At 44.4% G+C, this 13,914-nt stretch overlaps 1 protein-coding gene across 1 annotated transcript in view; it reads right to left on the bottom strand.

The window, feature by feature from the left end:
• LOC106570400 (CUB and sushi domain-containing protein 3) overlaps nucleotides 1-13,914 on the bottom strand; it is a 738,870-nt gene that overhangs the window by 72,689 nt on the left and 652,267 nt on the right. Inside the window, exons 60-61 of the mRNA XM_082961236.1 lie at nucleotides 10,921-11,100; nucleotides 8,109-8,282 (exon numbers count right to left, since the gene is read on the bottom strand). Coding sequence (XP_082817362.1) covers nucleotides 8,109-8,282; nucleotides 10,921-11,100 — 354 coding nt within the window. The remainder of the gene's footprint in view (nucleotides 1-8,108; nucleotides 8,283-10,920; nucleotides 11,101-13,914) is intronic.

The following is a 13,914-nucleotide window of genomic DNA, read 5'->3' as shown; positions in this document are numbered from 1 at the left end:
ATGAAGATCATCAAAGGTTAGTGCTGCATTTAGCTGTCTTCTGGGTTTTTGTGACATTATATGCTAGCTTGAAAAATGGGTGTCTGATTATTTCTGGCTTGGTACTCTGCTGACATAATCTAATGTTTTGCTTTCGCTGTAAAGCCTTTTTGAAATCGGACAGTGTGGTTAGATAAAGGAGAGTCTTGTCTTTAAAATGCTGTGAAATAGTCATATGTTTGAAAAATTTAAGTTTTTGTATTTTTGAGGAATTCGTAATTCGCGCCACGCCTATCATTGGATATTGGAGCAGGTGTTCCGCTAGCGCAACGTCTAGATGTAAGAGGTTAATAGGGGCCTGTTCAGCCCGCATTTACCTGTAGTCCACGATCAGCTCCTTTGTCTTGCTCACATTGAGGGAGAGGTTGTTGTCCTGGCACCACACTGCCAGTTCTCTGACCTCCTTCCTATAGGCCATCTCATAGTTGTCGGTGATCAGGCCTACCACTGTTGTGTCGTCAGCAACCTTAATGATGGTGTTGGAGTTGTGTTTGGCCACGCAGTCGTGGGTGAACAGGGAATACAGGAGGGAACTAAGTACACACCCCTGAGGGGCCCCAGTGTTAAGGATCAGCATGGCAGTATGGCAGTGCGGGGGCACCGGTGTCGAGGTAATTAAGGTAATTATGTACATGCAGGAAGGGTTATTAAAGTGGCTATGGATAGATAATAACAGAGAGTAGCAGCAGCGGGGGGGGGGGGGGGTGTAAATAGTCTGGGTAGCCATTTGATTAGCTGTTCAGGAGTCTTATGGCTTGGGGATAGAAGCTGTTCAGAAGCCTCTTGCACCTAGAATTGGCACTCCGGTACACTCCGGTCCAGGATGGCAAGCAGCTTGGCTCCAGTGATGTGCTGGGCCATACACACTACCCTCTGTAGCGCCTTGCGGTCGGAGGCCGAGCAGTTGCCATACCAGGCAGTGATGCAACCCGTCAGGATGCTCTCGATGGTGCAGCTGTAAAACCTTTTGAGGATCTGAGGACAGATGCCAAATATTTTCAGTCTCCTGACGAGGAAAAGGTTTTGTCGTGCCCTCTTCATGACTGTCTTGGTGTGCGTGGACCATGTTAGTTTGATGGTGATATGGAGGCAAAGGAACTTGAGGATGTCAACCTTCTCCACTACAGTCCCGTCGATGAGAATGAGTCATGCTCGGTCCTCCTTTTCCTGTAGTCCACGATCATCTCCTTAGTCTTGATCACGTTGAGGGAGAGGTTGTTGTCCTTGCACCACACGATCAGGTCTCTGACCTCCTCCCTATAGGCTGTCTCATCGTTGTCGGTGGTCAGGCCTACCACTGTTGTGTCATCAGCAAACTTAATGATGGTTTTGGAGTTGTGCCTGCCTGTGCAGTCATGAGTGAACAGGGATTACAGGAGGCACTGAGCACGCACCCCTGAGGGGCCACCGTGTTGAGGATCAGTGTGGCGGATGTGTTGTTACCTACCCTTACCACCTGGGCGCGGCCCATCAGGAAGTCCAGGATCCAGTTGCAGAGGGAGGTGTATAGTCCCAGAGTCCTTAGCTTAGTGCTAAGCTTTGAGGGCACTATGGTGTTGAACGCTGAGCTCTAGTCAACGCTGAGCTCTTCTCACATAGGTGTTCCTTTTGTCCAGGTGGGAAAGAGCAGTGTGGAGTGCAATAGAGATTGCATCATCTGTGCGTCTGTTGGGGCGGTATGCAAATTGGAGTGGGTCTAGGGTTTCTGGGATAACGGTGTTAATGTGAGCCAAGACCAGCGTTTCAAAGCATTTCATGGCTACAGATGTGAGTGGTATGGGTCGGTAGTCATTTAGGCAGGTTACCTTAGTGTTCTGGGGTGTTCTTGGTGGTCTGCTTGAAACATGTTGGTATTACAGACTCAGACAGAGAGAGGTTGGTCAGCACATGCTCAGAGTACATGTCCTGGTAATCCATCTGGCCCAGTGGTCTTGTGAATGTTGACCTGTTTAAAGGTCTTACATCGGCTGCGGAGAGCGTGATCACACAGTCATCTAGAACAGCTGATGCTCTCATGCATGTTTCAGTGTTACTTGCCTCGAAGCGAGCATAGAAGTTATTTAGCTCATCTGGTAGGCTCGTGTCACTGGGCAGCTCTCGGCTGTGCTTCTCTTTGTAGTCTGTAAAAGTTTGCAAGCCCTGCCACATCCGACGAGTGTCGGAGCCGGTGTAGTAAGATTCGATCTTAGTCCTGCATTGATGCTTTGCCTGTGTGATGGTTCATCTGAGGGCATAGCGGGATTTCTTAGAAGTTTCCGGGTTAGAGTCCCGCTCCTTGAAAGCAGCAGCTCTACCCTTTAGCTCAGTGCAAATGTTGCCTGTAATCCATGGCTTCTGGTTGGGGTGTGTACGTACAGTCACTGTGGAGATGATGTCCTCGATGAACTTATTGATAAAGTCAGTGACTGATGTGGTGTACTCCTCAATGCCATCGGAAGAACTCCAGAACATATTCCAGTCTGTGCTAGCAAAACAGTCTTGTAGTTTAGCATCTGCTTCATCTGACCACTTTTTTATAGGCCGAGTCACTGGTGCTTCCTGCTTTAATTTTTGCTTGTAAGCAGGAATCAGGAGTTATGGTCAGATTTGCCAAATGGAGGGCGAAGGAGAGCTTTGTACACGTTTCTGTGTGTGGAGTAGAGGTGGTCTAGAATTTTTTTCCCTCTGGATGCACATTTAACATGTTGATAGATATTCGGTAAAACTGATTTTAAGTTTCCCTGCATTAAAGTCCCCGGCCACTAGGAGCACTGTCTCTGGATGAGCTTTTTCCTGTTTGCTTATGGCGGAATAAGGCTAATTTTGTGCGGTTTTAGTGCCAACGTCGCTCTGTGGCGGTATGTAGACAGCTATGAAAAATACAGATGAAAACTTTCTAGGTCGATAGTGTGGTCTACAGTTTATCATGAATTACTCTACCTCAGGCCAGCAAAACCTTGAGACTTCCTTAGATATCATGTACCAGCTGTTTTTTACATAAATGCATAGGCCCCCACCCCGTGTCTTACCAGAGGCTGCTGTTCTGTTTTACTGATAGAGTGTATAACCCGCCAGCTGTATGTTCTTAATGTCATCGTTTAGCCTGTTTGGGATAGGGGGCAGTATTTTCACGGCCGGATAAAAACGTACCCGATTTAATATTGTTACTACTCCTGCCCAGTAACTATAATATGCAAATAGTTAGTAGATTTGGATAGAAAACATTCTAAAGTTTCTAAAACTGTTTGAATGGTGTCTGTGAGTATAACAGAACTCATATGGCAGGCCAAAACCTGAAAAGATTCTATACGGGAAGTGCCCTGTCTGACCATTTCTTGTCCTTATTTAGCCTCTTTATCGAAAATACAGCTGCTGTAATGTGACATTTTCTAAGGCTTTCATTGGCTCTAGGAAGGTGGCAGAAAGTGGAATGATAGCTCTGCAGTCTCTGGGCGAAAAACAGCAGGGGTTTTGGAGAGTGGTCCTTCTGAGAACAATGACACTGGCGCGCGCATGCATGTGACGACTCCATGTTTTTCTTTCTCTCTTTGAACAAATACGTCGTCGCCCGGTTGGAATATTATCGCTATTTTACAAGAAAAAACGCATAAAAATTGATTTTAAACAGCGTTTGACATGCTTCGAAGTACGGTAATGGAGTATTTTAAATTTTTTTGTCACGAAACGCGCCGGCGCGTCACCCTTCGGATAGTTACCTGAACGCACGAACAAAACGGAGCTATTTGGATATAACTATGGATTATTTCGAACCAAAACAACATTTGTTGTTGAAGTAGAAGTCCTGGGAGTGCATTCTGACGAAGAACAGCAAAGGTAATCCAATTTTTCTTTTAGTAAATCTGAGTTTGGTGAGTGCCAAACTTGGTGGGTGTCAAAATAACTAGCCGTGATGGCCGGGCTATCTACTCAGAATATTGCAAAATGTGCTTTCACCAAAAAGCGATTTTAAAATCGGACACCGCGATTGCATGAAGGAGTTCTGTATCTATAATTCTTAAAATAATTGTTATGTTTTTTGGCAACGTTTATCGTGAGCAATTTAGTAAATTCACCGGAAGTTTTCGGTGGGTATGCTAGTTCTGAACAAAACATGCTAATGTAAAAAACTGGTTTTTGATATAAATATGAACTTGATTGAACAAAACATGCATGTATTGTATAACATAATGTCCTAGGAGTGTCATCTGATGAAGATCATCAAAGGTTAGTGCTACATTTAGCTGTGGTTTTGGGTTTTGTGACATATATGCTAGCTTGAAAAATGGGTGTGTGATTATTTCTGTAAAGCCTTTTTGAAATCGGACAATGTGGTTAGATAAAGGAGAGTCTTATCTTTCAAATGGTGTAAAATAGTCATATGTTTGAGAAATAGAAATTATAGCATTTTTAAGTTTTTTCGTATTTCGCGCCAGGCTCTACCATTGGATATTGGCGAGGCGTTCCGTAGAGGTTAGCCACGACTCGGTGAAGATATTACAGTTCTTAATGTCCCGTTGGTAGGATATACGTGCTTTCAGTTCGTCCCATTTATTTTCCAGCGCTTGAACGTTAGCTATCAGAACGGAAGGCAAGGGCAGATTAGCCAGATTGTGCCTGACCTTATCTTTTGCCTCGAAATCTCAGTTTCCTTCTCCAGCGAATCACAGGGCAGCAACATTATGTTCAAAAGAAGTTACGAACAACGCAAAAAAACTAAAACAAAATAGCATGATTGGTTGAGAGCCGATAAGAAGGCAGCGTAGGGCTGCCGGCGCCATCATAAAACAACCGGCGCCATCATAAAGCAACAGGGAAATAACACTGTAACAACAGGAAAATAACACTGTAACAAGAGGGAAATAACAGGGTAACGACAGGGAAATAACAGAAACAAGAGGGAAATAACACGGTAACAACAGGGAAATAACACGGTAATAAGAGAGAAATATCAGGAAACAGGGAAAGAACACGTAACAAAAGGGAAATAACAGGAAGCAATAGGGAAATAACACATAACAGGGAAATAATAGAAAACAAAAGGGAACTAACACAGTAACAACAGGGAAATAACACGGTAACAAATAACATTTTGTTGTCACATACACATGGTTAGCAGATGTTAATGCGAGTGTAGCGAAATGCTTGTGCTTCTAGATCCGACAGTGCAGTAATATCTAACAAGTAATCTATCAATTCCCCAGCAACTACCTAATACACACAAATCTAAAGGGGTGAATAAGAATATGTACATATAACTATATGAATGAGCGATGGCTGGGCGGCATAGGCAAGGTGCAATAGATGGCATAAGGTACAGTATATACATATGAGGGCGGTGCAGTTGCGGTTGAGGGCGGTGCAGTTGCCGTACCATGCTGTGATACAGCCTGACAGAATGCTCTCGATTGTGCATCTATAAAAGTTTAGCTGTGTTTTAGCTGACAAGACAAATTTCAGCCTCCTGAGGTTGAAGAGGCGCTGTTGTGCCTTCTTCACCATTCTGTCTGTGTGGGTGGACCATTTCAGTTTGTCTGTGATATGTACGCCAAGGAACTTAAAACTTTCCACCTTCTCCACTGCTTCGATGTGGATAAGGGGGCGCTCCCTCTGCTGTTTCCTGAAGTCCACGATCATCTCCTTTGTTTTGTTGACGTTGAGTGAGAGGTTATTTCCTGACACCACACTCCGAGTGTCCTCACTTCCTCCCTGTAGGCTGGCTCGTCATTGTTGGTAATCAAGCCCACTACTGTTGTGTCGTCTGCAAACTTGAGGATTGAGTTGGAGGAGTGCATGGCCACGCAGTCATGGGTGAACAGGGAATACAGGGGGCTGAGCACGCACACCCTTGTGGGGCCCCAGTGTTGAGGGTCAGCGAAGTGGAGATGTTGTTTCCTACCTTCACCACATGGGGGCAGCCCGTCAGAAAGTCCAGGACCCAATTGCACAGGGCGGGGTTGATACCCAGGGTCTCCAGCTTGATGATGAGCTTGGAGGGTACTGTGGTGTTGAATGCTGAGCTGTAGTCAATGAACAGCATTCTTACATAGGTATTCCTCTTGTCCTTATGGGTTAGGGCAGTGTGCAGTGTGATGGCGATTGCATCATCTGTGGACCTGTTGGTGCGGTATGCAAACTGAAGTGGGTCTAGGGTGGCTGGTAAGGTGGAGGTGATATGATCCTTGACTAGTCTCTCAAAGCACTTCATGATGACAGAAGTGAGTGCTACGTGGCGATAGTCATTTAGTTCAGTTACCTTCGCCTTCTTGGGTACAGGAACAATGTTGGCCATCTTGAAGCATGTGGGGACAGCAGACTGGGATAGGGAGCAAATTAACATGTCCGTAAACACACCAGCCAGTTGGTCTGCGCATGCTCTGAGGACGCGGCTAGGGATGCTGTCTGGGCCAGCAGCCTTGCGAAGGTTTAAATGTCTTACTCACGTCGGCCACGGAGAAGGAAGGGGGCGCAGTCCTTGTTAGCGGGAAATAATGCGTTAACAGGAAAATAACACGGTAACAACAGGGAAATAACAAGAAACAAGAGGGCAATAACACAATAACAACAGGGAAATAACACAGTAACAACAGGGAAATAACACAGTAACAACAGGGAAATAACACAGTAACAACAGGGAAATAACAAGAAACAAGAGGGCAATAACACAATAACAACAGGGAAATAACACAGTAACAACAGGGAAATAACACAGTAACAACAGGGAACTAACACAGTAACAACAGGGAAATAACACAGTAACAACAGGGAAATAACACAGTAACAACAGGGAAATAACACAGTAACAACAGGGAAATAACACAGTAACAACAGGGAAATAACACAGTAACAACAGGGAAATAACATGAAACAACAGGGAAATAACATGGTAACAATAAGTAAATAACATAGTAACAGGGAAATAACACAGTAACAACAGGGAAATAACACAGTAACAACAGGGAACTAACACAGTAACAACAGGGAAACAACACAGTAACAACAGGGAAATAACACAGTAACAACAGGGAAATAACACAGTAACAACAGGGAAATAACGCGGTAACAACAGGGAAATAACACAGTAACAACAGGGAAATAACATGAAACAACAGGGAAATAACATGGTAACAATAAGTAAATAACATAGTAACAGGGAAATAACACGGTAACAACAGGGAAATAACACAGTAACAACAGGGAAATGACACAGTAACAACAGGGAAATAACACAGTAACAACAGGGAAATAACACAGTAACAACAGGGAAATAACGCGGTAACAACATAGAACTAACACGGTAACGACAGGAAATGAACATGGTATCGACAGCGAAATAACAGGAAACAACAAGGTAACAACACGGTAATCAACTGTTCATAGTTTGTATGAATCTGCTGAGAAAAGGTGACATAGCATTGAATACTTTCTACATAACTTGTGCTTATTACCTGCTATTTATAGTTCTTAATAAAGTAATGAATTTATCTTTCTACATAACAACCACCATATAATTTTGTCACACTTTACATCCTTATTTAGCAACTATATACTAACTATGAATGGGTTATTACCTCGTTGTTAACTTGTTGTTGCCGTGTTATTTCCCTGTTTTTACCCTGGTAATTCAGCACTGTAAACTAAAGCGCTACCCATTTTTCTAACCTATTCTAATAAAGTTTAGGCAATTGGTTTTAAAATCAAATCACCACTCAAAGTCACTGACTATCTATGGAGTCATAGAACTATAGATACTGTGGACATATTCGTCAAACTGAAACAAGGAAACAAGTACATGAAGAATGCGACAAAATGTCAATTTCACAGGTACACTGAGTGTTAGTACTACTGCAGAGAGTGTGAAGTTGCATCGATGTGCGAGAGAGTGGAAAACACCATGAGAGGGAGAGGGAGAGGGAGGAGAGGGAGAGAGCAAGAGAGAGCAAGAGAGAGCGAGAGAGCAAGAAAGAGCAAGAGAGAGAGAAAGAGAGAGAGTGAGAGCGAGAGCGAGCGAGAACAAGAGAGAGCGAGAGAGGAGCACAAATTAAGAGAAAACAAAAGAACAGGAGAGAAGAGGAGAGGTGCGTGCTACTCACGTAGGCACTGAGGCACCATTCCGTTCCAGGTGCCGTTGCCCACGCAGGTGAGGATGGCAGGGAAGGACAGCTCGTACCCGGGGGAGCAGCTGTAGCTCACGCTAGTGCCCCACTCAAAGTCTGTACCCTCCAGGACCCCATTGGAGATGGCAGAGGGTGCCGCGCAGGTCACGGCTAATGGGGGGAGAGGAGAGGAAGAGAGGGATGAGAAAGAGGAAAAAGGGTGGGTGTAGTTGGATAGAGGACAGGGATAGGGAGGACGAGAGAGCGGGGAGGGAGGACAGAAAGGCAAAGGGGAGAGGGAGTTTACTCTCTGTGTAATGCTGAATTACTCTCTTACTTATTAACCCTCGTTACCCCTGTAAGGAATCTCATGAATCAATTAGGGATGAATTATACTTTACCATTCCATTCATGGCATTAATGCAAACCGCAAACACACAAGAAACCTTTGGAAAAGTGCCACAGCCAAGCTAACAGCTAAAACAATACATTCTCAACAACAAAATCTTAGGAAATTAAGTCTAAGGAATATTTGTGGTTGTGCGAAGCATGACTATGTAGTATAGCTATGTAGTGCCACCCTTAGTGGACATTTACTGCCAGCTGTCTAACTGAAACAGAACTAATGTTTTTCTCTCAGACCACTAGCCTCCAGGTGTCATGACGACTGCATCCCCAATAGCTACGGAGTGCACTATATAGGGAATAGAGTTCCATTTGGGGCGCAGCCAATGACTGTCTAAACAAACATGAAAGTGTTGGGGGGGGGGGCGACGTCAGGGAGGCAGAGAAAGTCAAAGGGATTGTTTGTTTGTCTGAGAGCTGCCTGGGAGTCTCGTTGCGCCCCAGCCTACGCCACGCTTGAGTGGGTGAGAGGGATAGGCTGGATGACTCATGTTGCACTCTGTAGAGTGAGTCTCTCTCTCTCCCATGTCTGTTATTCACACTGACTTCTGCCAACCACTATGTGGAGACAGGTATACTCCTCTCACTGAATTAGAGTAACAGCAGATAAGGCTTTCCAGAACACTGTGGGCAGAAATATATTTTCCAGCAGACTGTACAATAAACACACTCCTCTCACCGAATAGCAGTAAGATAGGCTTTCCAAAATAGTGCACCATGGATACTGCTCTCACTGGATAACAGAAACAGCACTGTAGGTAGGCGTTTGAGCAGGAACAGCACGAGTGGGATATGCAGAGTTCAGAGAGGGGTAATCCAGGAGAATTAGGATTCTATTTTGATGGGGGAAATCTCAGTGTTTGTAGATTACAGGCTAGGCTTGGTGGGTGTTGGGCAGGGGTGTCAATTCTTATGCGGGAGGGGGGTGATATCTTGAGGGAACCTCATGTGGGAGCTGGCATATAGTTACAAGACAAATTGGTGGTAGGTTTAAAGCAACGTTGTCAAATTGCAGGGGGAGACTTTGGTTGTGTCCAAAATGGCACCCTATTCCCTATATAGTGCACTACTTTTCACCGGAGCCCATTGGTACCCTATTCCTTATATAGTGCTCTACTTTTCACCAGAGCCCACTGGCACCCTATTCCCTATATAGTGCACTACTTTTCTCCAGAACCCTTTGATTGAGAGGGTAGTGATTCCCTCCCAATTAATCAGCTGACTATAAAAACAAACACATTTGTCAAGCTCATTGGCTGTTCTTATTGTCATCTATGTGCTCCGGTGATAAAAGCCATAAACGTGTAATAAGTTCCCAAATGTTCTATTAATATTCTGAATTAGTATTGGACATGCTTGGTGGCTCGTCCATTGAGAGTAGACCAGCTTGCCTTGTACTAAGCTAATGAATAATATGTTTATGCAGTGATTTCACAGCTGCTGTGACAGCTCCTGCATTTCACAGGCGTAGAACACAAATATTCTCACATACTTATACAGTACACGTAAACACACACACAAGCACGTACACCACGCACGCATGCACACACACCACACACGCACTCACACACACACTCACATCTTTTGTTAAAAGCCAATGTCAGACTTTCACCCAGCCATTTCCATTTTCAGTTTGCTTCCCGACACTTTAACATCCATATTCATAGATCCAACTGTGCATCCTAACTGCACCAAGATATCACTCTGCAGCTGTTACATATGTATGTACAACACCCTCTCTCACAGAGCCAAGAGATTCAACTATAACCTGTTCAAATGGATAGCCGTATCTGTGTTGATTGTAATTTGTCCAAGATAATGGTAATACAAAGCAGCATTTTATGCAAGTTGAGAAAGCTTTTTTATGAAGAAGAGAAACGTTTTCTGCCTGACCTATAGTGTCAACAACAAGACAGGATATTACAATAACAAACCAAAGCACAATGCTATTCTGTATTTAAACTCTTTCCTCTGTGACTGCTAGCAGGACACAAAGACATCTAGGCTGCTGTTGCTCAGGCAACCAGTGTGGAAAGGGAACCAGCAGGTGTTCAGTGTTACTGTGAATAAGCTATAACAATCTGTATTGAAACTCTGGGACAATGCTAACCTTGATTATTTCCTCCCTGAGACTAGGTGTCATTGAACTATATTCTAAGGTGTAGATTAACATATTCCAACAGTCAAATTGAAGTAGCAAAATAAACAAACCAAAGGCTCACAGGGTTCTAACTAAAAGTAGTACCCTCTAAAGAGAAGTGTGTACAATTCCGGGCATAGCCTGAGTGTTGATGGGCCCTGTCTTTGAAGGATGTCATGATGCCAGAATGTTATTAAGATATGTTCCACAGAGCATTATGGGTAATGAAGTACATCATGCTCCACATGTGCTGCTAGACCTCACCTTTGCAGGATGCCATGATGCCACTCCAGGTACCGTTGGAGGTGCAGGTGCGCACGGGTGAGCTGTCAGCCTCCATGGTGTATCCCGGCGCACACAGGAAGGTGATGTTCTGACCAATAGCAAAGTCCTCTCCATACCTCATCCCATTGGCTGGAACCCCAGGGTCGCCACAATTTATCACTGTGATGGAAAGAAAGAAAGCGAGAAAGAAAAAGAGAACTAAAAAGAGAGAAAACAAAACGAGTGACAGAGAGTACTTGGTTGCAGCAAAAAAGCACATAACAAAGAAGATACATACGCAGTAAGACACTTTACTCTGTTTCAAACAATTATGTTTTTTGGCTCTTTTATGCTATAGATGGTGATATCTATGACGGCGGTCGAAGTGCGATTTAGGCCCCATTGTTGGTCCGGTGTGAGATATGAATCGGGCTGTGACAACAATCGGCGGGAAACCTAATCCACAAATCATCTGAAACTACCCATTTATGCAGCCAGCAACAGATATCTCCACTGAGGAGATACCACCTCGCCTCTTGTATTCACAATGAAAGATCTCACTATCACAGGAAAAAATCAATAGCTGTAAGCAGGGGAAGCTGTGTTCTCATGCAGGGGTCTCCTGGGTTTAACTTCCATAATCAATTCTGTCGATCTTTTACAACTATCACTCCCTTCTGTTCTATGGAAGAACAAACAGGGGCGGTATAGGGAGGAAAGCAGAGAGCAGAAAATAGAACGCTGCATGTTTACAGAGTCTACCTGGGAATTCAGATGAAAAGGTAAAATAAACACATTAGTACTTCTGTAATCCCCGTGGCTGACAACAAACCCCAAAAGTACTTTCCATATTTATTTTTTCATTTTGGAAAAAAGTTTCCCCCTATTGATTTATGTATCAATTCCGGAATCACAGTTTTCCATACATTTTGTGTCTTTTGTGGGAAAACGTGTGAATGATGCTTCAGAATCAATCATCGGAGGCGTTAGCTTGTAAAACTGTCTTGGTGGCGTGAACAATGGCTCGACCAAAATGCTAATATGACTCCACCCCCAGAGAGCAACCATGCATCCCCTTCTCAGCCTGCTCAATAAACACATGTAAAGACACATCAATCATACCTAGTTTAACATGCCACAGGCAAGGGATGCGTCCCCAAATAGAACCCTATTCCCTATTTGGCGCATTACTTTTCATCAAAGCCCTATGACTATAGGGAATAAACCAAGGTCTCTATGGAAAGAGAGCGATGTAAAGATAAAAACAGGCCCGGTAAAAAAAATATGGGCACTAAATGGCATACGATCAAAGGCAATGAACCTGGCCTGGAGAAACCAGTATGGTCTATATGTCTAGTGGTGATATGGAGACAGACAGACAGGAAGTAGTTCATAGATCTAGTCATCCATTTCTGAATGAACTGAATCTGAACCTCTCTACCAGGAGAGGTAGAGAGGAATTATCTACCTGAAGTGGAGTAAGTCTCTCTCACACTCTCCTCTTTTTCTTCCTCTTCCTCTTTCTCTGTCTTTCTCCCTCTCTATCTCTCTCTTTCTCTGTCTGTCTTTCTCGCTCTCTGTCTCTCTCTCTTTCTCCCTATCTCTCTCCCTCTCTCTGTCTATCTCTCTCTGTCTCGCCCCTGGGCCTGGATTTAAATCACATCGACTCCCTGGTGTTGTCTACTGGACTGAGGAGGATCTGAAGAAGAGGGAAGAGCTGAGGAGGGTATGGTAATGTACACCAGGTAACAGAGGCACAGAGGGATTGATTTCCTTATCTTGCTGGAGCAGGGGCACAGGGCTCTTCTGACCTTTCCTCTCTCTCAACCCGCAAGTCACTGTGTGTGTGACTCCTCCTCGTTCTGTCTCAATCCCTAACCTGCAGGCTACCTTAAAGAGCTTCCTCACTTCGAAACCTCTCTCAGACTCAGCCGCCTGGACAATTCCAATTAAAACCAGCCCACCCTTCCTAGATGAGAGGAGAAGCATGTTGAAATGCCATGAGGAGAGGATGCAAGATTTTGTCTGCATTCCAAATGACACCCTTTCCCATATATAGTGCACAACATTTGACCAGTGGTGTAATGCACTACTTTGGTGAAAAGTAGTGCACTACATAGGGAATAGGGTGCAATTTGGGATGCATCTCTGTCTTAAGCCTCAGTCCATTAATTTACCTTATGCCCTATCTATGATGGGACCTGATCAAGATAGGTAATTGATGAGAAAAATATATGAAAATGAAAGATCACATTCAAACATAAAAATACATCTGTGTACATTTAGCTGAGTCATATCTACTGTCCATATGTATTGAAATCTCCCCATAATGATTGTGGCGTTATCAGTAGGATTTTTCCCACAGCCCCGTTAATAAGCTCAACGGGTAAGTTAAGCTTTTTCAAAATGTTTGTTACAAAAAAAGGTCCAGTGCCCTTAGTCCTAAAACGTCTCAGGCCTTTCAGACCATAATGAATAAGATGACATGGACTGGTGCAGGATCAAATCCCAGTGAGGTGGGTTTATGAGGACTTACTGGTGCAGTTGGGGGCAGTGAGGTGGGTTTATGAGGACTTACTGGTACAGTTGGGGGCAGTGAGGTGGGTTTATGAGGACTTACTGGTGCAGTTGGAGGCAGTGAGGTGGGTTTATGAGGACTTACTGGTGTAGTTGGGGGCAGTGAGGTGGGTTTATGAGGACTTACTGGTGCAGTTGGAGGCAGTGAGGTGGGTTTATGAGGACTTACTGGTGTAGTTGGGGGCAGTGAGGTGGGTTTATGAGGACTTACTGGTGCAGTTGGGGGCAGTGAGGTGGGTTTATGAGGACTTACTGGTGCAGTTGGAGGCAGTGAGGTGGGTTTATGAGGACTTACTGGTGCAGTTGGGGGCAGTGAGGTGGGTTTATGAGGACTTACTGGTGCAGTTGGGGGCAGTGAGGTGGGTTTATGAGGACTTACTGGTGTAGTTGGGGGCAGTGAGGTGGGTTTATGAGGAC

Source organism: Salmo salar, chromosome 14 (assembly GCF_965601325.2).
Source record: "Salmo salar chromosome 14, fSalSal1, whole genome shotgun sequence".
NCBI classification, from domain to species: Eukaryota; Metazoa; Chordata; class Actinopteri; order Salmoniformes; family Salmonidae; genus Salmo; species Salmo salar.
Note: the sequence above shows the minus strand (reverse complement) of the source record. Positions and strands in the feature narration are given on the sequence as shown.